Source organism: Lepus europaeus, chromosome 15, assembly GCF_033115175.1.
Source record: "Lepus europaeus isolate LE1 chromosome 15, mLepTim1.pri, whole genome shotgun sequence".
In the NCBI taxonomy this organism is placed as follows: domain Eukaryota; kingdom Metazoa; phylum Chordata; class Mammalia; order Lagomorpha; family Leporidae; genus Lepus; species Lepus europaeus.
The window spans coordinates 60,694,450-60,718,941 of record NC_084841.1 but is presented as its reverse complement, the minus strand read 5'-3'; the positions used below and the strand labels follow the sequence as shown (position 1 = coordinate 60,718,941).

The 24,492-nt window shown below is 39.8% G+C and overlaps 1 protein-coding gene across 1 annotated transcript in view; it reads left to right on the top strand.

The window, feature by feature from the left end:
- FAM169A (family with sequence similarity 169 member A) overlaps positions 1-23,185 on the top strand; it is an 85,217-nt gene extending 62,032 nt beyond the window's left edge. The window contains exons 8-13 of the mRNA XM_062212047.1: positions 29-141; positions 4,257-4,296; positions 4,725-4,875; positions 8,644-8,800; positions 20,286-20,489; positions 22,585-23,185. Of these exons, the coding sequence (XP_062068031.1) occupies positions 29-141; positions 4,257-4,296; positions 4,725-4,875; positions 8,644-8,800; positions 20,286-20,489; positions 22,585-23,133 (1,214 nt within the window). The 3' untranslated portion in view covers positions 23,134-23,185. The remainder of the gene's footprint in view (positions 1-28; positions 142-4,256; positions 4,297-4,724; positions 4,876-8,643; positions 8,801-20,285; positions 20,490-22,584) is intronic.
- The last annotated feature ends 1,307 nt before the right edge of the window (positions 23,186-24,492 follow it).

Sequence of the window (24,492 nt, the reverse complement as noted above, 5' to 3'; positions counted from 1 at the left end):
GTTTCAATTTTTAAAATTCTGTACAAAGCAGTTTCTCAGAATGAAGCTAAGAGACCTATATCTGGAGACTGTGGTCTTGCATCTGTTCCAGAATATGAAGCAAGCACTGAAGACCCTCATACCAGTGAGATGCAGCTAACGGTAGGTATACTGTATGTTTATTTTAGAGCGTAATTTTCTGTTTCTTTAAAATAGATTCAGTTAGCATTTTAAACTTAAATGTTGTAATTCAGGTAATTTCAGCTGTGTTAGTTTTGTATCTTCTGTTAATTGATTACTAAGGACTTAATTTTCTTTGAAAAATAATTCTAATGATGTTGATAGTATTACAAATTAACTAAAGGTAATCTAGAAGATACATAAAATAATACAGAAGAAAATGAAAATCTATAACCCTACTACTCAGATTTAGCCACTGTTAAAACTTTTATATATGTATTTTAATATTGTGAAGCATGTATTTGTATACATTTTATTTTTGCTTTTATTCTGTTATGCTGCATTTAATTGCTTTTTTTTTCTGTAAATAAATTTTGTAAGCATTTTCCATGCCATTATAGTTTTAAAGCATAGTTGCTAAGTAGCAGCATGCTATTCTATTTTTTTCTATATGTATTCTGTTAATAGGTTGATACCACCATTTATTTCTTTAACATAGGATACTTAAGTTTTTCCATTTTTGAAGTGCCCCAGGAAAAACATATTTATACATGAATTACTGTGCATTTGTAATTATTTCCTTGCACATGTAATTAGTAATAGCTCAAGGATTATGATGTTTGAAGCTGTTTGTGCTAGGTTTCTGTAGAATCTAATGCAGTTTGCGAAAATATCAGGTATTCTGAAAATAGGAGGACAGATCCCAGTGTTGTAGGAGTTACAAGGTAATGGTCCCCACCTGGATTTATTCAAAGTTCTTGTCTCAGAATGAGAGATGAATTTGAAGCAGAGACAGAAAAAGTGCAAGAATGGGAGCAATATTTTTATTTAAAGGAGATTTTAAAGATACTACACATTGAGAGGTGAATATGGGCAACCTTGTGAGGGAGTGTTGTACCCACCCCAGTTCATTTACTCCCTTTGTAGGGTAGGAAGTGGTGCCTAATTGAATATTCAGATAGCATGAGGTTTGGGGGAGGAGGTTGGTGGTGTGTGTGGTAATGCCTAGGAAGGTTTCTTGATGTCTGCACATGGAACTTAGCATACATGTATTTATCAAGGTGTCTTCTGCATGGTGGAGAAGTGAGGCCCAGGTGCACCAAGAGAAAGTGGATATGCCAAATAGGCATGGAAGGGAGTGGGGTTTTTAGCAGTGCTAGGCTACAGCAAGGGTCTCCTAGCTCCTTTGTGCACTGGTTTCCCTACCTAGCTCATGTCGCTATTACTGAACTCTTCAGAATTTACCAGGTCCTTTTCTGGAACTGATGTTTTTGCTTCTTGATATTATTTAAAATATGGTCCTATTGATACATTCTAGAAGTCGGTTTTTTAGGCAGAATTTTGTTATGATGGCATTTATTATGGTTATATATTATATATGCAAATACTTTTTAATATATGTTGAATATATGTATATAAATACATACACATGTCAGAGAAAAGTGCTTTGGGGGAATTATTTGTGCTTCTTATTTCCTGTCTTAATTAGCAGAATTGACTATGTTTGAGTGAAAACATTTTAAACATTTTTAAGGTTAACATAATATGTATATTATATATGTATTATATATGACTATATGTAAAATTTTAGTTTTTTTCCTACATTTGGAACTTCAAATTTTAATATTAGCTCCTGTTAATATGTCATTTGAGTGAGAATATGTTTTTACTAATCTCATGTTATAACAGTGATAGCATAAACTAGATTTTCTTTCATTTTGGAAGTTCATATTCTCTGTAATACTTTTATGGTTTAATTAGTTAAAGGAAAATATTTCTCACATTAAGGTATTTGTCTATCAGCAACATAAGGAAGTAGTTTTGTATTTCAATATGACTTGTTCTATAGGTGATGGTTTTTGTGTTTTCCTATTTTTGTACATAAAATATTTCATGTATTTCTCAAGTACTTTTATACTTCTTACTGTTTTTCATTTTTATCTACATCTTAACCTTTTTTAGTTTAACTACAAACTTCTTGAAAACAAGATTTTTATGTCACAGTTGCTTCTTTTTTATGTTCTATAAAGAGACTAATTTTAGTTGACATATAATTATTCATATTGGGTACAATTTATATATTTTTTTTTTGCAAAGATTTATTTATTTATTTATTTGAGAGTCAGAGTTACACAGAGAGAGGAAAGGCAGAGAGAGAGAGAGAGCTTCCATCCGATAGTTCACTCCCCAATTGGCTGCAATGGCTGGAGCTGTGCCGATCCGAAGCCAGGAGCTTCTTCCAGGTCTTCCACGCGGGTGCAGGGGTGCGAGGACTTGGCCCATCTCCTACTGCTATCCCAGGCCACAGCAGAGAGCTGGATCGGAAGTGGAGCAGCCGGATCTCAAGCCAGTGCCCATATGGGATGCCAGCACTTCAGGCCAGGGCATTAACCCACTGTGCCACAGCGCCAGCCCATGGGGTACAATATATTTCAGCCCATGTATACAGTGTATAGTGATCAGATTGGGGTAATATATCCATCACCTCAAAAATTTATTATTTCTTCATTTTAGTAGCTTTCAGAATCCTCTCTACTAGCTATCTTGAAATATACAATAAATTGTTGTAAACCATCTTTTAAATTAGACCTTCTTGGAGTCTGTGTGCCCACTGTATTGCAGGGCTTCAGTGAATGTATGGGGGATGAATGCATAGTGGTATAAAGTACTGCAACAAGCACTGAACATCCTAATAACAATTGTCATGTTCATGGGGAAACCAGATGGTCATTGTTGGTAAATGAATATATTACAGGATAATAATTGCCTTAATTATTAAAGCAAGTGATTAGAAGTATACAGCAGGCCGGCACCATGGCTCAACAGGCTAATCCTCCGCCTTACGGCACCGGCACACCGGGTTCTAGTCCCGGTTGGGGCGCCGGATTCTATTCCGGTTGCCCCTCTTCCAGGCCAGCTCTCTGCTATGGCACGGGAAGGCAGTGGAGGATGGCCCAGGTCCTTGGGCCCTGCACCCGCATGGGAGACCAGGAGAAGCACCTGGCTCCTGGCTTTGGATCAGCGCAATGCGCCGGCCGCAGCGGCCATTGAAGGGTGAACCAACGGCAAAAAGGAAGACCTTTCTCTCTGTCTCTCTCTCTCTCACTATCCACTCTGCCTGTCAAAAAAAAAAAAAAAAAAAAAGAAGTATACAGCAAAGGCTGAATGGGTGTTCTGTAAAGGATTGTTAGGGCATTCAAGAGGGTAGCATATAAGAAAAACCATAGAGGAGAGAAACATGTTTGGTATGGAAAAGGTATTTGGTATTGAAGAGGTTGAGATTTGGAAGCAATAATAAAGCATTAAAGTTTTTTTTTTCTATTTTGAAACAAAGAAGTGGCACAATTTATGATTAGGAAGCACCATTCTGTCATCATGGTGGGTAGAATTAAGCTGGATGTGATTTGAGCAGGGCATACCAGTAAAGGGGCTGTTGGCAGAATTCAGGTTGAAGATATTAAGGGCCTGAACTAAATGGTAAGACAAAAGATGGGGCAGTTTTGACATCTTCTTGAGTTAAAATTGATAGGTTTTCTGACATCTGAATGAGAGATAGGAAGAAATAGATACCATCTAACAGGTTAATGGCTAGAATGACTGAATTTTTATTGCCAGTAACTTAAATAGGAAATAATATTGTAGAAAGATACAGTTCTGTTGGGGACAGGCTGGATGGGAAATTGAATGGGATATCCACTGGGAAGTGTTTCATTGGAAATTGAGCTTCAGAAATCAGGAAGGAAGTTGGAACTTAAATTGTATATTTGGATTCACTAGCAACTATCTGCAGATGCTGAAGTAAAGCTAGTAGGTAAAAGTAAAGGAAGAGCCCTTGGACTTAAGAAGGCACGTGGCTGGGAAAAGAAGAGCAGGCAGCTTCGGTGTGTATCACTGTAACATATGTGGCTTGTGTAAGTTCTCAGACTCATTGTCTGGGGGTATAACATTGCATTTTTATTCTTAAAGTAAATTTTCTTAATACAAATTTTATTTGAAAACATTTAAAAGTTTTTCTTTGAAGCTGTGAATAAAATACATGCATAGGGAGAGAAAATGCAGTCTAAAACTTAGGGTTTTAACCTCTATCTCCATTTTAGATTGATTCTCTAAAAGATACCTTTGCAAGCACTTCTGAAGGTAAGAAATTCAGCTAATCTATCAATAAGTATTTGAGACCCTTAGAATCAAGTGTGTGTGTGTGTTTGTACATGCACACACACATGTTTGTGTCACTCAGAATAAGTGAAGACTTATTCAACTATAAAGTCTAGATCTGGGCTCCTGTGTCACCACTACCACTGATGTTGCTATGTCATCACTGAGTAAGCAAGTTGTTGTACCTCTTTTTCTTACTCGTAAAAATAGGGATAATAATATCTACATTTGGTATTTAGAAAACGATGCTGACTTTGTTTTCTTAAATTGACTAAGTGAGGCAAGGGCAAACCTTTATAATGCAGGGGGGTGGGGTAGTGGCTAAACTAGCATTGTTCTTGCATTTCTGTGGATTATAATTGGTGGTCCTTTAAATACATAATTAAATGCAGTGTGTTGTTTTCCCTCAGGTCATGATAAAACATCTGTTTCCACACGTACTCGGAGTAGTCATCTGAAGCGGCCCAAGATTGGGAAACGGTTTCAGGATTCTGAATTGACTAGTTCGCTAGGTGAAGATGAAAAGACTCCTCAGACTTTACCTACAGCTTCAATAAACAAGTAAAATGTTGTCTGTTTTACTTACCTATTTTGTTTCTTCTTTTATATTATTATTATTATATTATTATTACTTAGTATTTAAGGTAGAAGCTATTGTGTCATTGTTTGTATAGTGAATGACTTTGATGTAGAAATTTATGTTTAGGCCGGCGCTGCGGCTCACTAGGCTAATCCTCCGCCTTGCGGCGCCGGCACACTGGGTTCTAGTCCCGGTCGGGGCACCGATCCTGTCCCGGTTGCCCCTCTTCCAGGCCAGCTCTCTGCTGTGGCCAGGGAGTGCAGTGGAGGATGGCCCAAGTGCTTGGGCCCTGCATCCCATGGGAGACCAGGATAAGCACCTGGCTCCTGCCATTGGATCAGCGTGGTGTGCCGGTCGCAGCGCGCTACCGCGGCGGCCATTGGAGGGTGAACCAAGGGCAAAAAGGAAGACCTTTCTCTCTGTCTCTCTCTCACTGTCCACTCTGCCTGTCAAAAAAAAAAAAAATTTATGTTTGAATTATTCTCCAGCATTATTGATTATGCTTACCAGTTATGTTAACTTTGATAGAGTTATAGTGATCAATTGCTAATATAAGGGTGAGATAAGCTATTTAATGTGTCATTTGAAAATCTGCTAAAATATTCTACTGATTATGTTATCCCATGTGAGTCATCATTGCCAATTTTGAATTTGGTAATGTAGTTTGTAGTAATGCTGAGGGTTTAGTCAGTGCTTAAAGACCTCAATTTTACTTGATAACATTCATTTTTCTGAGCCGTTGGAAAGAAGTTATCAATTAGTAATACCATTAGTACTTCGGTCAGTTCCTCCAGGAACTTTGTAATCAATTAAATCAACAGAATATGTGGGTCAAAACTTTATCCTCTGTCTTACTTTGAATTTTGAAGATCGATTTTAAATTTTTCAACAAAATCAGACTTTTTTCCCTAATTTCCCAACTGTTCCTGAGACAATCATTTAGTTAATTCACAGTTTTGCCATTTTTATCTGTCAAATTATTTTACTCAAAGATTCTGCAGCTATACTATTTTCATTAAGTAATTTTAAATTTTGATAATATATAAATAATTTTTGTAGAGAATTCATAATGGTAATAGTTAATAAGAATAAATATTTACATCTAGCAAATTATAAAAAGAATAACCATTAATAGCTGTGGGTTGTCTCACTGAGTGGTATTTTGATGTAGTATCCTTTTTAGAAGGAAAATAACATCCCTGAATTCTTTTGGAATTTTGTTTTTCATAAATAGAACAATAACAGGTTAAGTGCTTGAATGCTTCCTCAGACACTCAGAAAAGCAAAGCATCATTCTTGTCCTTTGAAAATCAGCCACCTAGTGGTAAAAACAGACATATTCACAGTGAAGAACACTGCCGTCTGTCAGATTGTGGTAGTACAGTAGAAGTGCAGAATGCTGCCAGTGCAGAGGAGAGAGAAGGAATGGAGAAATTTGGCATTCGGGTCAGGGCTTCAAAAAAGTTGAAATTCAACAAGCAGAACTGGAGAAGACTTTCTAGACCACCAACTATGGATTACAAGCCACATCTGGCCTGCCACCAGTTTTTGCAAATAATATCTATTGTAAGACATCTGTGCTCTTTAGGTTTATGTGTATGTGTGTGTGTGTGTGTGTGTTTAAAAAGATTTATTTATTCAAATGAGAGAAAGGGAGAGACAGATTGTTTGGTCTGTTGGTTCATTTCTCACATGGCCACAACAGCCAGGACTGGTCCAGGCTAAAACCAGGAGCCTAGAACTCCATCCTCCTCTGCCATGTTGGTGGCAGGGGCCCAAATACTTTAGCTGTCACCTGTTGCTTTCCCAGGCATTAAATTAGCAGAGAGCTGGATTGAAAATGCAGCAGCCAGGGACTCCATTGGCATGCCTATATGGGATGCTAGCATCACCAGCTGTGGCTTAACAACCCACTGTGCCACAACACTGGTACCAGGTTTATGTAAATTTTTTGTTGTTATTGTTTTTGTAGTACAATGGCAAAGTTGAGTAGTTGGGACACAGATTGTCTGGGTCACAAAGCCTGGTTGAAAACTTTGCTGACCCCTGAACTAACCTGGCTGTCCAGTAGAGTTTTGTGTAATAGTGGATGTGTTCTGTATTTCACAGTGCCAGTCTGGTAGCCACTATCCAGTGTGCCCACCAAGCATTTGAAGTGTGCTATTGAACATGAAGAAGTGAAATTTTTATTTGATTTGATTTACTTAGTTTAAATATGAAATAGGGTGAAATAAGATTAAAATATGCATCTTGTGGCTTCTATATTAGTACAGCTGTAGTGCTGTGGGATGAAATTAAGAGGAATGTTTATAAGGATAACTGATATATAAGGTAAGTGGTAGTAGCATCTAGTAGAAAATAAAAATGTAAAAGGCTATTTATGTTAGATCTTGAATTGAGGTGAGTTACAGAAAAACATCAGAAGTTTTTGAGCTGGGCTGTCGCATATATGTGTGTGTGTGTGTGTGTGTGGTGTAGTTAGTGGAGACAGCTTGAAAACCTTAATGAAGCATGGATGGGCATAGAGGTGGAACAGGGGAGGGTGTTATAGGATGGGGTGTATTTGACCTGATAGCTAAGATGCTGGTTGGGATGTAAACATCCCACACTGGAGTACCTAGATTTGATTACCAGCTCTAGTTCCTGCTAGTGCATTCCTGGAGGCAGTAGTGATTGCCCATATGACTAGGTTCCTGCCATCCACGTAGGAGACCCAGATTGAGTTTGCAGCTCCCAGTGGACTTTTGGGAAGTGGGAAGTGAACCAGTGGGGAGCTTATGCATTCTTGCTTTTTCTCTCTGATTTTCAATAAAAGAAAAGAAAGAAAGGAATGCACTAAAAATATGAAGATAAGGTGAGAAAAAGTTACAGCAGTACAAAGAAAATTCATAGCAGGGCTATGAAAATAGGAATAGAAAATTAGAGGTTTATTTGAAAGGCATTTTAGAGACAAAAATAATTTATTGTCCAACCTGGAGTTTTTGAGGATGGAAAGCGCATTATTAATAATGATGCCAGTGTTCATAGCTGTTGGCAAAAGCTGTAAACTGAGACTGGGATATATATTCATTCTAACAGAAAAGGATCAAACAAAATGTAGATAAAAGAAGGGCCTGGTTTGTAGCATTGAGAGATAATGATGTCAATAACTGAACTAGAGAACAAGGTGGGAAAGAGAATGTAAGAGGATGAAAAAATTGGCTTTGAACCTATGAAATCTGAAGTTACTGAGTTTTTTAAATCAACTTATTTGATTCTCTAAATTGATACTTTAAAAAATGCTTTTAAATTTATTTTCACTTTATTTGAAAAGTAGACAAAGAGATCTTCCATGTAGTAGTTTAATACCCAAATGTCTCTAACAGCTGGAGGTGGGGCAGCCTGAAACCAAAAGCCTGGAACTCTGTCCAGGTCCCACATGTGGCTGGCAGGGACCCAAGTAAATAGGGTACTGAGAACCTGCTGCTTCCCAGGTTATTAACAGGAAGATGGATTGGAAACGGAGCAGGAACTGGAACCCAAGCACTCTGGTGTCTTAATCACTACACCAAATGCCCACCCTAAAATATCACTTTATTAAGAAAGAATTCCTTTCACTGGTTCATAGTCCAAATGCACTCTCCCTCTCCTTCCCTGCCTCTCTTTCTGCCTTTCACACAGATAAAAATAAATTTAAAAATTATTTTAAAGAATTCCTGAACATTTATATGTATCCTTAATAAAACAAATAAGAATATTTTGTTTTCTAGATTGGACGCTTCTGCACGCACATCAGAGAGCTCAGAAGAATTCCTGGAAGAAGAACCAGAGCAGAGAGTGATTGAATTTGAGGATGAAAGCAGCGATAAAGATGCCAGGCCAGTGCTGGAAACCCAGCCACGCCTGGAGAAGCAAGATGGTGAAAAGGTATGAAGTCTTGTATAAGTGACAGTGCATAAGAGTAAATTAAATCTTTTTCATTTAATATCTATTTTTTAAAATAAATATTTTAGAGTCTTAGTAGAAATTATCTTTAGTGTTTAAAAGCATATATTAGGGGCTGGCACCGCGGCTCATTAGGCTAATCCTCCACCTGCGGTGCCGGCACCCCGGGTTCTAGACCAGGTTGGGGCGCCGGATTCTGTCCCAGCTGTTCCTCTTCCAGTCCAGCTCTCTGCTGTGGCCCAGGAGGGCAGTGGAGGATGGCCCAGGTGCTTGGGCCCTGCACCCACATGGGAGACCAGGAGGAAGCGCCTGGCTCCTGGCTTCGGATCAGCGCAGCGCACCAGCTGCAATGTGCCAGCCATAGCAGCCACTTGGGGCCTGAACCAACGGAAAAAGGAAGACCTTTCTCTCTGTCTGTCTCTCTCTCATTGTCTAACTCTGCCTGTCCAAAACATAAATAAATAATAAATAAATAAAACATATATTAGGGGCCAGCATTATGGTATAGGGGATGAAGCTGCTTCCTGAGATGCCGGCATACTATACAGGCACCAATTTGTATTCCGGCTGCTTCACTTTTGATCCAGCTCTCTGCTATGGCCTGGGAAAAGCAGCAGAAAATGGCCCAAGTGTTTGGGCCCCTGCACCCATGTGGGAGACCTGAAGGAAGCTCCTGGCTCCTGGCTTTGGCCTGGCCCTGGATGTTGTGAACATCTGAGGAGTGAGCCAGCAGATGAAAGATCTCTCTCTTTGTGTCTCTCCCTCTCTCTCTGTAACTCTTTCAAATAAATTAGTCTTTTAACAAAAAGAAAGAAAGAAAAGTTAGCTTCTATTTGTTAATTTAAAAAAATCTGTATTAAGCAAAATCAGGCACTAGCACTCAGGAGAGGATTAAGTTACACATATAATACTGATTTTATATTTCAAACTAACTCATACTGAAGATAAAATAGGTTTGAATAGTAGGATAACTCAATGTATTTAAAATATGAATTAATTTGTAGAATCAGTCACTTTTTTTTTTTTTTTGACAGAGTGGACAGAGAGAAAGGTCTTCCTTTTGCCGTTGGTTCACCCTCCAATGGCTGCCGCGGCTGGCACACTGCGGCCGGCGCACCGCGCTGATCCAATGGCAGGAGCCAGGTGCCTCTCCTGGTTTCCCATGGGGTGCAAGGCCCAAGCACTTGGGCCATCCTCCACTGCACTCTCTGGCCACAGCAGAGAGCTGGCCTGGAAGAGGGGCAGCCGGGACAGAATCCGGCGCCCCAACTGGGACTAGAACCCGGTGTGCCGGCGCTGCAAGGCGGAGGATTAGCCTAGTGAGCCGCGGCACCGGCCCCAAAATCAGACACTCTTAAAAAGTACCCAACTTATATGAACTTATAGAGGCAATTAGAATGCCTTTTTTGGTTTTATTTATTTATTTACTTGTTTTTTATTGATTATTGATCATTTATTGATAAGTAATTTTGACCATTACCTCTTTTAGAATGTAATGAAACAAGGAAAATACAAATAACTCTGGAAAAAAAGTGAAATGTGCAAAGAATCAGCCTTCTGTATTAGAAATACAAGTATAAAGAGTCTCAAAAATTTGGCATCAAAATAAACTTATTTTTTCCTGATGGCTAGTGATGTGGAGAATTTTTTTATGTCTCTGTTGGCTATTGGAATTTCATCCTTTGAAAAATGCCTGTTCAAGTTCTTTTGCTGATTTCTTAACTGGATTGTTTTGTTGTGTAGTTTCTTGAGCTCTTTATAGATTCTGGATATTAAATGTCTATCAGTTGCATTGTTTGCAAATATTTTCTCCCATTCCTTCAGTTTCCTCTTAACTTTGATTAGTGCCTCCTTTGCAGTGCTGAAACTTCTCAGCTTGATGTAATCCCATTTGTCTATTTTTGTTTTCATTGCCTGTTCCTCTGGGGTCATTTCCAATCTGTGCCTATGCCAGGGTCTTGCAGAGTTTCTCTGATGTTTTCCTCTAGAAATTTGATGGTCTCAGGTCATAGATTTAGGTCTTTGATCTATTTTGTGTTGATTTTTGTATAAGGTGTAAGGTAGGAGTCTTGTTTCATACTTCTGCATGAGAAGAACCAATTTTCCCAGCACCATTTGTTTAAGAGACTGCCCTTTCTCCAGGGATTTATTTTAATTCATTTTCAAAGATTAGTCGGTTATACATTCATGGATTAATTTCTGGGGTTTCCGTTCTGTTCCATTGTTCTGCATGTCTATATTTATGCCAGTACTCCATTGTTTTGATTAAAACTGCCCTGTAGTATGTCTTGAAATCTGGTACTGTGATGCCTCCAGCTTTGTTTTTGTTGTTTAGGAATGCTTTAGCTATTCTAGGTGTCTTGTGTTTCCGTATGAATTTTAGCATCATTTTTTTTCTGTAGTATTTTGATATTATTTGGTATTTTGATTGCCACTGCATTGAATCTGTAAATTGCTTTAGGTAGTATGAATATTTTGATGTTATTAATTCTCCCAATCCTTGAACAGAGAAGATTTTTCAATTTTTTTTGTTTTCTTCTATTTCTCTCTGTAATGTTTTGTAATTTTCATTATAGATCTTTCACATCCTTAATCAGATTTATTCCAAAGTATTTAATTTTTTTTTAAAGATCCATCCATTTATTTGAGCTACAGAGAGACAGAGAGAGACAGACAGAAAGTTCTTCCATCTGCTGGTTCACTCCACAAATGGCCAAAATAGCCAGAGTTTGGCTGATCCAAAGCCAGACCCAGGAGCTTCTTCTGGGTGTCCCATATGGATACAGAGGTCTAAGTACTTTGGGCTGTCCTCCAGTGCTTTTCCAGGCCACAGCAGAGAGCTGGATCTGAAGAGGAGTAGCCGGGACATGAACTAGTGCCAATATGGGATGCTGATGCTGCAGACAGAAGTTTATTTAGCCCACTACACCTTAGTGCCAGCCACTAAGGTACTTACATTTTTTGGTAGCTATTGTGAATCATGCTGATCTTATAAGTTCTTTCTCAGCTATGACATTGCCCATGTATACAAAGGCTATTCATTTTTGTGTATTGATTTTATATCCTGCCAGTTTATCAAACTCTCTTATAAGTTCCAGTAGTCTCTTAGTGGAATCTTTTGGTTTTCTTTTATATATGATCTGCAAAGTGGGATAATTTGACTTTTCCTTTCCATTTTGTTTCCCTTTGATTTCTTTTTCTTGCCTAATGGCTCTGGCTAAAACATCCAGAGCTATATTGAATAGCAGTGGTGAGTGGGCATCCTTGACTGGTTCTGGATCTTAGTGGAAATGCTTCCAACATTTTCCCATCAATATGATGCTGGCTGCGGGTTTGTCCTATATTGTCTTGACTGGTTAAGGAATGTTTCTTCTATATCCAATAATCTTAAGGTTTCTGTCATGATAGGATATAATATTTTATTAAATGCTTCCTTTGCATCTATTGAGATAATCATATGGTTTCCATTCTTAAACTTGTTAATGTGATGTATCAGATTTATTGATTTGGGTATGTTGAACCATGACTGCATCCTAGGGAAAAATCCCACTTGGTCCAAATAAATGAACTTTCTGATGTGTTGTTAGATTTGATTAGCTAGTATTTTGTTGAAGATTTTTGCATCTGTATTCATCAGGCATATTGATCTGTAGTTCTCTTTCTTTGTTGTATATTTTTCTGGTTTTGGAATTAAGGTAATGCTAGACTCAGAGAATGAGTAGGGGGGGATTCCATCCCTTTCAACTTTTTTGAATAGTTTGAGAAGAATTGGAATTAATTCTTCTTTAAAAGTTTGATAGAATTCAGCAGTGAAGCCTTCCAGTCCTCAGCTTTCCTTTTTCAGGAGGGTCTTTATTACTGATTCAATCCCCATCTTGGTTATTGGTCTACTTCTGTTTCCTATGTCTTCGTGACATAGGAAGTTTTGGTAGATTGTATGTGTCCAGAAATCTATCTATTCTGGATTTTCCACTCTATTGGCATATAAATGTTTGTAATAATTCCTGATGATTCTTTTTATTTCTGTGGTATCCATTGTGTAACATCCTCTTGTTCATCTTTGCTTTTTTTGCTTTTTTTTTTTTTTAATTTGGGTCTTTTTTTATTTTGGTCAGTTGGGACAATGGTATATCAATTTTTTTTTTTAAACAGTTCTTCATTTCACTAATCTTTTATATCTTTTTTGAGGTTTCAATTTTATTTCTTTTTTAATTTAATTATTTGTTTCCTCTTATTAATTTTGGATTTGGTCTGCTCCTGTTTTTACAGGCCCTTGAGATGCACTGTTAGATTGTTTATTTAATGCCTTTCCAATTTCTTAATGTAAACACTGATTACTATAAACTTCCCTCTTTTTTAAAAAAGGATTTATTTATTTATTTGAAAGGCAGAGATACAGAGAGAAAAGGGGGCAGGTAGAGAGAGAGAGAAAGATTTTCCATTTACTGATTCACTCCCCAGGTGTCCACAATGGCTAGGACTGGGCCTGGCAAATGCTGGAAGCTTCTTCTGGTTCTCCCACGTGGATGCAGGGGCCCAAGCACTTGGGCCATCCTCTGCTGCCTTCACAGGCACATTAGCAGGGAGCTGGATAGGAATTGGAGCAGCCAGGACTTAAACCGGCACTCATATGGGAAGCTGGCACTGCAGGCAGAGGCTTAACTTTCAGTGCCATGGCTCTGGCCCCTAAACTTCTGTCTCAATACAGCTTTTTCTGTATCCTGTAAGTTTTGATATTTGTGTTTTCATGTTCATTCATTGCAGGAATTTTTTTATTTCCCGCTGATTTCTTCTGTGCCTCACTGTTCTTCAGGAGCATGTTTTGTTCAGTCTCCTTTTGTCTGCCTATTTTCTAGAGTGTTGTTAAGTTGTTAATTTCCAGCTTCATTCCATTGTGGTCAGAAAAGACACGTGGTATGATTCCAATTTTTTTGAATTTGTTGAGACTTCTTTTATAGCCTAGTGGTATCCTAGAGAAAGTTTCATTCACTGGTGAATAGAACGTGTATTCTGTAGCTGTGGGATGAAATGTTCTGTAGATATCAGGTCCATTTGATCTGTAGTGTGAATTAGCTCTGTTGTTTCTTTGTGGATTTTTTTGTCTAGTTGATCTGTCCATTGATGAAAGTGGAATGTTGAAGTTCTCCTTTATTATTGTATTGGAGTCTATGTCTCCCTTTAGATCATTAACATTTGTTTTATTTATTTTTTTGAAGATTTTTTTTTTTATTTGAGAGGTAGAGTTACAGTTAGAGGGATAGACAGAGAGAAAGGTCTTCCATCCACTGGTTCACTTCCCAAATGGCCACAATGGCCAAAGCTGAGCCGATCAGAAGCCAGGAACCAGGAGCTTTTTCTGGGTCTCCCACGTGGGTGCAGAGGCCCAAGTGCTTTCCCAGGCCACAGCAGAGAGCTGGATCAGAGGAGGAACAGTCGGGACTAGAATCGTGCCTATGTGGGATGCCGGCACTGCATGCTGAGGCTTAACCTACTGTGCCACAGTGCTTGCCCCAATCTGTATCTTTTATCTGGAGAATTTAGGCCACTTACAGGTCAAGGTTATTGTTGATAAATAATGTCTTGGTCCTGCCATTTTTCCATAAATATTCCTGTTGTTTGCTTTGGATTTCTCTTTTAGTTTTACTAGATTTTCTGCCTTCACATTCTTTTATAATGATGGCTGTCTTTGTTTTTGTGTGTAGCATGTCCTTAAGTATCATCTGTAAGGCTGGACAAGTGGTGACAAATTCTGTCAATTTCTCTCTCTCTTTTTTTTTTTTTTTTTTTTTTGGAAACTCTTTATTTCACCTTCATTTGTAAATGAGAGCTTTGCAGGGTACAGTATTCTGAGTTGACAGGTTTTTTTTCTTTTAGAATTTAGAGTATGTCTCTCCATTTTCTACTAGCCTGTAGGGTTTCTGAAGAGAAATCTGCTGTTATTCTAATTGGAGATCCTCTGAAGTTAATCCGGCATTTCTCTTGTACACATTTTCTTTATATTTTACTGTTAAAACTTGAGTATAATGTGTAATAATGAAGATCTTTTCCGATCATGTCTATTAGGAGTTCTATGTGCTTCTTGTGTTTGGATATCCCTTTCTTTTTCCAAATTAAGGAAGTGTTCTGTAATTATTTCAGTGAATAGACCTTTTAATCTATTCTGTCTTGCCGTACCTTCAAGAACTCCTCAGACCCCCAAGTTAGGTCATTTGATAGTAGCCCATAAATCTCAAACACTGTTTTCAGTTTTTCTAATTTTTCTTTGTCTTCTTTTTTTTTAATTTAACATACTGAATTCCTCATTTCTAATATATCAGACTGATTTCTCTTCAGTATATCTTTCTCTTGACAAAATTTTTCATCCATGTCATGTATGGATTTATCTAACTCATGAAGTTGCATCTCAGTGTTTTTGAGTAATCTTACAGTCATTCTTTTGAATTTCTTCTCAGGCATTTCATTTATCTCTCTGTTTTCACATTATAATATTGAAGTGTTGTGTTTCCTTGGGGGAGTCATATTGTCTTCCTTGTTTCTATTTCTATGTTTATCTTTTGGCATTTGTGGAACCAGTTGTTGGTTTTCTCCTTTGATGCCTTTTATCTTTGAAATATGTGACTATGGCTTAGTAGAGTGTCTGCTCCTTCAGTGGATATTCAGAGGCATGTGCTGGGCGTGGCCAGGGAGCTCCAGTCAGTGCTCAGGAGTGGTACAAGAGTCCAGGGTGACACCGAAATTGGGTGTGGTAGATCTCTATTTCAGAGGTGAAATCATTGCCTCACCTCCTGTCTGCCAAGGTGAGAGCCTGCAGTGCCTATACACCCCATACACACAGGCAATTGAATATCACAAATGATCTGTGTGGTTCTCAGTGTGAGCACAGAACCCTCTGTGATGTCCCACCCCAAGCATTCAGCGAACTCTGTCTCAGAACCCAGATACAGTGATTGCTCAGAGACTCAGCTACATCCTATGCCCTATCATGCAGTCACAGAATTCCCAGAATCATAGTGCACAGGGTTCCCACAGGCACAGAAAGCAGGGAATCCACTCCTTGCCCCATAAGCCTGCTCTGTCCACGGAGAGCAGAGGTGTTTCCAGAGCCTTCTGTTCTACCTTGAGTATTTGAGTACAGTTGCACATGATAGAATGAGGCAAGAGGAGTGCCTCACTTGCTTATTTGGGCATCCAGCCCCTGCCTACTCTTCAGGCCAGACTCGGAGTCACTAGGGACCGTGGATTTATCCCTCAGATAAGATCCCCTACTTAAACATGCAGGAGCTATGGCAGCCTGCACTCAGCATATCAGGATGGTGCCTCATCCCTGCTAGTCGCTGGGAGCCCTTGTTGGGGGATGGGAAGCAGGCAATGTGCTCTCCCTTCACGGGGTTAGGTGGGCACCCTGCCCCCTGCTAGCAATCCAAGCTGGATTCAAAGTCAGTGTGAACCACAGGGTTCTTCTCCAAGCAGTATCAGCAGTGACACAGGTTGCTGCAGACTTCTTTCACTTCTCTCTAAGGAGGTGTTGTCTCCTGATGCTGATTCTGAAGCTGGTCAGAGCAGAACAGGGGCACACTACCTGAGTTTTCACTGCCAAGCATGGCACTCTGTGGGAGTGAGGAGGGGAAGGAAGCAAGGCAGCTTCTCTGCTCCAAGCCTGGCAGTTGCTCAGACCCTAGTCAGCTTCCCAGGCTGAAGCAAAAGTCAGTGGGTGACTGTGGAATTCCCTCTCGGCTAAAACTGTGGGCAGCAAGACACTCAGCAGTTTCTTCCTGCTTTGACATGATGAGATGGTGGCTCACAGCTAGCAGGCGATGTGCTGCATGGCTGGCTGCATTGGTGTCTCTACTCTCCTCTTGTCTCAAGGAATCGTCATTGTTTTTTCATTTCTTTGCCGAAAATGTCATCAGTCGGACTCCTGGAAACATGATCCTTCCTTTGTTCTTTTCATATTCCAGAGTAGCTGAAGTTATTGTGTCTATATGCTATTCAGCCATCGTGGAAGTCAGTCCTGTTTTATTTATTTAAAAGAGAGGGGATGGGGGTGAGGGAGGGAGAGAGAGAGAGAGAGAGAGAGAGAGAAGAGAGAGATCTTCCACTTGCTGGTTCCACAAATGCCTGCAACAGCTGGGCCATATCTCCCGTGTGGGAACAGGAACCCAAGTACTTGAACCATCATCTGCTGCCTCTCAGGTGCATTAGCAAGGAACTAGATCAAAAACAGAAATGGAACTTGATGCCAGGCACTCTGATATGGGATGTGGTTATCCCAAGCAACCTAACTCCCTGCACTACAACACCTACTTAGAATATCTTCAGGTCTGGCAAGCCCTCAGTTTTACTCCTGTTTTGGTTAGCAGGATACAAATCAGTGCTGAAGAAAAAAAAAACTTTTTTTTTAATGTTTATTTCTTTGAAAGGCAGATTTAGAGGGAGAGGGAGAAGGGAAAAGATGAGATTTTCCATTTGCTGATTCACTCTCCAGCTGTCTGCAACAACTGGGCCAGGCCAAAGCTCGGAGCCAAGAACTCCATCTGAGTCTACCCCGTAGGAGGCAAGGACCCAGGTACTTGAACCATCATCTGCTGTTCTCCAAGGCACATTAGCAGGGAGCTGGGTGGAAAGCAGACCAGCTAGGACTCAAACCATCTCTGTCTGATACAGGATGCCGACTTTTCAAGTGGCAGCCTAATATGCTGTGCCACAATGCTAATCCTCAGCAAAATAATGTTTTGATCACAATGGATCCTACAAATTCCAGGAATCTGAACTCATTTAAAAACAAACAAACAAACAAAAAAACTAGAAAACAAATAGGCAAACATCTTGTGACTCAGTAAACTCTTCTGGTTTGATTTCTGTAGCTCCTCAACTATTTATCCTTGTTTTCTCTTTTTCTGCTAGTTCCTGTCCTCCTCTAGTCCCATATCACTTGCCTGCTAAATATTTCTATTTAGATAAATTTTTCTATCACATGAAATTTAGGAAAAACTGTATTACTTCTGTACTGATTCTGTTTTCTTGTTTCTTTTATCCTGTTCTCAAACCTAAAACTTGAAGGACTAACCTTTTCTGTTCCCTCATTTCTCACTTTTGGTTAGCTATTCATCAGAATTTTAAGCTTCTACTGTATCTTTCTTATTTTCTTCCTTTTAACATTGCTCTTTTTTATGAATTTTACTGTAATTTCCTTCTGTGTATAATTCACTTTGTATATCATCTGGCTTAATATTTCTTTTCTTTATAATAGTAAAATTACCAAGCAATTGTATTATATTTATCTTAGAAAAATATAATTAAAGTTTCTGATCTTTTTTTAAGACTTTATTTATTTATTTGAGAAGTAGAGCTACAGACAGAGAGAGGGAGAGACAGAGATAGGTCTTCCATCTGCTGGTTCACTCCCCAAATGGCCACAAGGGCCGGAGCTGAGCTGATCTAGAGCCAGGAGCTTTCCCCCAGGTCTCCCACTTGAGTGCAGGGTTGCAAGCACTTGGGCCATCCTCTGCTGCCCTCCCAGAAACATTAGCAGGGAACTGGATCAGAAGAGGAGTAGTTGGGACACAAACTGGTGCCCATATGGGATGCTGGAGCCGCAGGTGGAAGCTTAGCCTACCGCACTACAGCATGGGCCCCAAGTCTCTGATCTTAACATCTGTTTTGGAAAATTCTTTCATATACTTTCAATACCCTATATAATCCAACCAAATCTATTTCTGAACACTTAAATGCATCAGTTTTCTAATTTTTACAGTAGTAATGAAATTCCCTCTTTATTAAAATGTCACTAGGATTAATTATAAGTATTTGACATTGAATAGATGTAAATTTACAATCATTGGAAGAAGAGTTTGAGAAATTGGAGGATATTATAAGATCTCATTGCCATATTTTAGTAATGTGATACAGTAAGCAGGAGTATTCAGAAATGTCCGTGGATTGGCTACAATGAGCTAGCTGACTGGGAATGGCTTTTCCCAGCAAGAAGCAGCACCTAAATTCAGTTTTCCATGAGAATGGTAACTGCTTCCTCCTTCTGCCAAAGTAAACTAACTTCCCACAGGCCTCAAAGATTCCCGTTGCTGAAGAGCTGGTGTATTGTAAAGAATTTGCATCAAATCTGGATCCTCTCTTGTACCTTTTGACTGAAAATCTTCCTCCTGTGATTGCTCTATAAGAAGGTTGAGCAAAGGGCTGGCATTCTGCACAGTGGTTACAATGTAGCTTGCGACACCCACATCCAATATTGGAATGCCTGGGTTTGACCTCTGCCTGTGCTTCTGATCCTGTTTCCTGCTGATGCACACCCTGGGAGGCAGCTCAGGTGCTTGGATCCCTCTAACACAGGGGAGGCTCTGATTGAGTTCTGGACTCGACTTCAGCCTGGCCCAGCCCTGGCTGTTGCAGGCAATTGGAGAGTGAATCAGTGATTGGATGATCTTTCTATCTGCCTTTAAAATAAAATGAGAGTAAATTTAAACAAACTTTTAAAAAGGACATGTAATAAGAGGCGGGGTCTTTGCCTAAGGTTCAGAACTACTGTCTGTTATTTGTTATTTGCAGAGCATCCTGGTCCTGGCCCATTTCTCAATAATAGCTTGTATATGGGATACTCATGGATTTTTTTATTTTGCTGACCCTGCCTGATAAGTTTCCCTTTTCCCTGAGTAAGACTAATGTTTAACTTATATCCTATGATTTGTTTTTTTTTTTTTTTTCTTTTGACAGGCAGAGTGGATAGTGAGAGAGAGAGACAGAGAGAAAGGTCTTCCTTTTTGCTGCTGGTTCACCCTCCAATGGCCGCTGCGGCCGGTGCATCTCGCTGATCCCGAAGCCAGGAGCCAGGTGCCTCTCCTGGTCTCCCATGCGGGTGCAGGGCCCAAAGACTTGGGCCATCTTCCACCGCCTTCCCAGGCCATAGCAGAGAGCTGGCCTGGAAGAGGGGCAACCGGGATAGAATCCGGCGCCCCAACCGGGAATAGAACCCAGTGTGCTGGTGCCGCAAGGCAGAGGATTAGCCCGTTAAGCCACGGCGCCGGCCCCTATGATTTGTTTTTAAAAAAAGACAGAGATCTTCCATCCTCTGGTTTACTCCCCAGATGGCCACAGTGGCCCCAGGCTAGGCCAAGCTAAAGCCAAGAGTCTGGATCTCCTTTCTGGGTCTTCCATGTGGGTGGCAGGGCCCAAGCACTTGGGCCATCTTCCACTGCTTTTCCAGGTACATTAGAAGGGACCTGCATCAGAAGCAGAGCAGCTGAGGCTCAAAATGACACTTACATGGGATGCCAGTGTTGTAGGTGGCAGCTTAACCCATTGGGCCACAATGCTCTCCCTGTAATTTGTATCATAATGTTCTAAATTCATTGTGAGTACTGGTTGATGACAAACAGGCTGAGAAGGGATCAGTCTTGTATAGCAGTTTAGTTTTAATCATGTCCTAACTTCTCCCCACTGTTCCATGGTGTAGGAATCTGAATTAGAGCCTATGAATGGTGAGATAATGGATGATGCCCTTAAGACCTCACTTGTAACTGAAGAGGAGGACTCCACTAGTGAAGGTTTAGATGAAGAATTGAAATTGCAGTCTTTTAATTCCAGCGAAGATTCTACAAATCTTGTTCCACTGGTGACTGAATCTTCAAAACCCCCTGAGACTGTTGCAGCAGATAAGGTAAGGAGGAAATAACCTATTTTTTTTTTTAGATTTATTTTATTTATTTGAAAGACAGAGTTACAGAGAGAGATAGAGACAGAGAGAGAGGTCTTCCATCCACTGGTTCACTTCCCAGATGGCCACAACGGAGCTGTGCTGATCCGAAGCCTGAAGCTAGGAGCTTCTTCCAGGTCTCCCACATGGGTGCAGGGGTCCAAGGACTTGGGCCATCTTCTACTGCTTTTCCCAAGCCATAGCAGAGAGCTGGATCAAAAGTGGAGCAGCCGGGACTAGAACCGGCGTCCATATGGGATGCCGGCGCTTCAGGCCAGGGCTTTAACCTACTGCACCATAGGGCCGGCCCCAAATTTTTTATTAAAGTAGACAAATATTGGTAATATTGAGGTGGAGGGATATATATGTTTTTTCTTCTTCTTCCAGATTAACATGTATAGTCCTTCAGGAAAATTAACTCTTATTCTAGATTTAATATAAGAAAATAGGATCAGTAATATTCCATAAATTCAAATCTTTGTAACCTTATTCATATCTAACTTATGGTAGCAAAATGAGTTTTATTGTTATAGACATAGAGAAATACTTAGAAAAATGGATAAAACTTGTGGCCAGGGAGTACAGTAGAGGATGGCCCAAGTGCTTGGGCCCTGCACCCCATGGAAGAGCAGGATAAGCACCTGGCTCCTGCCTTCAGATCAGCGCGGTGCCGCAGCGGCCATTGGAGGGTGAACCAACAGCAAAGGAAGACCTTTCTCTCTGTCTCTCTCTCTCACTGTCCACTCTGCCTGTCAAAAAAAAAAAAAAAGAAAGAAAGAAAAAGAAAAATGGATAAAACTTTATTTACCAAATATTTGGGTTCATAGTCTATGACCAATGCGATGATTTTGATTTGCTTTATACCTGCAGACTAGATTAACAGAAAAACATCTTGATAGGGGGTATTTTAAAAAAGATTTATGTATTTATTTGAAAGGCAGCATTACAAAGAGGGGGAGAGATAGAGACAAAAAAAATGAATGAATCTTCCACCCAATGGTTCACTGCTGACCCAGGTTCAGACCATCTTTTGCTGAATTCTCAGGCACATTAGTAGGGAGCTTGATCTGCAGCAGAGCAGCTGGGACTCGAACTGGCACTCATGGGATGCCGGTGGCAAAAGCAGTGGCTTAGCCGGCGCCGCGGCTCAATAGGCTAATCCTCCACCTTGCGGCGCCGGCACACCGGGTTCTAGTCCCGGTCGGGGCACCGATCCTGTCCCGGTTGCCCCTCTTCCAGGCCAGCTCTCTGCTGTGGCCCGGGAGTGCAGTGGAGGATGGCCCAAGTGCTTGGGCCCTGCACCCCATGGGAGACCAGGAGAAGCACCTGGCTCCTGCCATCGGATTGGCGCAGTGCGCAGGCTGCAGCGCACCTACCGCGGCGGCCATTGGAGGGTGAACCAACGGCAAAAGGAAGACCTTTCTCTCTGTCTCTCTCTCTCACTGTCCACTCTGCCTGTAAAAAAAAAAAAAAAAAAAAAAAAAAAAAAAAGAAAAAAAGAAAAAAGCAGTGGCTTAACCCACTGCACCAAAACACCAGCCCCTGGTATGGAGTGTTTTAAAAGACAATGTTACTTTTGAATATTTTAATTGAAGGCTAACAAAACCATTGTGTAGCATTATTTAATTAGTGTCTCACCTAAATAAGGGAATTAAAACTCCGTTGTCCTTTCCTGTCATCTAATAGAACCATTGTCAAACTTAATGGGATGAGACAGTGTCATGTCCCAATGGATTCTTGGTTCTGACTCCAGTAACACCAAGAAATGAAAAACTTTTTAAGTTTTCCATGATTTTCAAGAACCTTAATCTGTTTAAGGTGCCTGAAGTAGTATTTGAGGTAATAATTGCTTTTATATATCTTTAAAGTAAGAACTCAGTGTATCAAAATGATGTGAGACACTTTTAAAGAAATTGGGGTGTGTTTAGAATGGTACATACAATTGACAAAAGTAATGATGACTGAATTCTTTAAATTGTATTTCATTGTCATTGAAAATAGTGTCTAAAATAATTTATGCTACATTATAAAATTTCATTTGTTGACTTGTTATTTTCAGATTCCACATATAACTGACTCAGATATGTTGATAGACCAAGGCCCATCTGATGAAAAGGGGCACACTGAAGAGAAACTGTCCCTCATTCCCAAAAAGAAAGCACATTTTGGGAGTTCAGACAGTGTTGCTACTCTCTCAAATGAAGAACGATCAGACAGTGGTTTTCCAAACTCTGTGACACCTGAATTTTCTGAAGAACCGGTCTCTGAGAATTTATCACCCAACACCACTTCCTCATTGGAAGACCAGGGCGAGGAGGGGGTAACTGAGCCCCAGGAAACATCTACTGCTCTTCCCCAGAGTTCTCTGATAGAGGTAGAACTTGAAGATGTGCCATTTTCACAGAATGCAGGACAGAAAAACCAGTCTGAGGAGCAGTCTGAAGCATCTTCTGAGCAATTGGATCAGTTTACACAATCTGCAGAAAAAGCTGTGGATAGCAGTTCTGAAGAAATAGAGGTGGAAGTGCCTGTGGTAGACAGGCGGAATTTAAGAAGAAAGGCCAAAGGGCACAAAGGACCTGCTAAGAAGAAAGCCAAGCTGACCTGAAGAAGTACAGATGACAAATCCCCTTCTTTGTAACATAATTGTTGTTTTTAAAATAGGGTAATAAGCAGCATGGGGCACAGGACAAAAATTTCCAAAGTTACACTTTGAACTTGTTTATGATGCAGTTTTTCTCTTCACTTTAGGACCTAGAATTCACAATTCTTTTAAATTTTCAGGCTGTTTTGTGTAAATACAATTTTTTATTTTTATTAACCATGTTTCAATTTTGGGAAACCAGATCATATTATATATTGTTTAGTGGTGGGACATCTGACCATTAATGTTTCAAAAAATGCAAGCTAAAAAACTGAAAGTTTAGGCTTTCCATTACCTGTAAGGGTCACAGAAATCTTTATTATAAGGATTTTAATTGTAAAACTTGCTGAGGGTCCTAGGAGTTTTATCTTCAATATCATAATCAGGATTTTTTTAAATGTAGGCATGCCTAAACAAAAATAAGTGTCAATAAATTAGAATAAACATAACTTCAAGTATATGAGAGCACAAAATCAGAAACTTAAGTCAAAGTTTATGAAGGTGATATTTTGGTTTTAGCCATGTAATTTTAGTCACACATGCAGTTTCTTCCTTAAATTCACTGTCTGTGGAAAGGTATACACAAAATCTTGTTTCTCTTACATAACATTTGATATTAAAAGTACTGCTAGGGATTTAATTGTGGCATATAGGCACTAATTATTCAAACTTTCTTTGCTCTTTTTTTCTCTGCATTTTTACAGATGTTTACAAGCTTAAAGAGTATGCATTTACATTTAATCAGGTAAACATCCCAATATTATATTATATTAGAGATACAGTTTAACTTGGGCTATCTGGTCCCTGTTAGAAATAAGTCAGTTAAACTGGAGACTGTACTGTTGTGCCCACTCAAGTTAACATCTGTACTTTCAGAAGTATAAAGTTTCTTTCTTAACTGCTGGTCCAAATGGACTTCCCTTAAATTCCCTTCCTCAGACTTCTGCCACAGCTGTCATTCTAGAATCTTATTTACATTCCCATCCCCCACTTCCCCAGCTTTTCATCCACCTCTCTTAAATAACTCTTGGGATGATTTCCCCAAGTCAGAAAACCTACTGCCTTGCCTGCCTTTTTAGCTTACACCCTTGCTGTCCATATTTTGGTAGATTTAGAACTGCAAAATCCCACAATTTTAGACCTAAATGGCAGGAGTAAAGTTGCCCTCAGACTGTAGTTACAAGAACTTCAGTCAAATTGGAGATGTAAGTTAGCCTTTTGATCTTGCCCACTCTTGTTTTTTCTGTGAATACTGGTTGCAAGCTAGCCTGTTATGTGTACTTCGTGTTGAGTAGAAAAATTTGGGGGAAAGATACCTCTCAA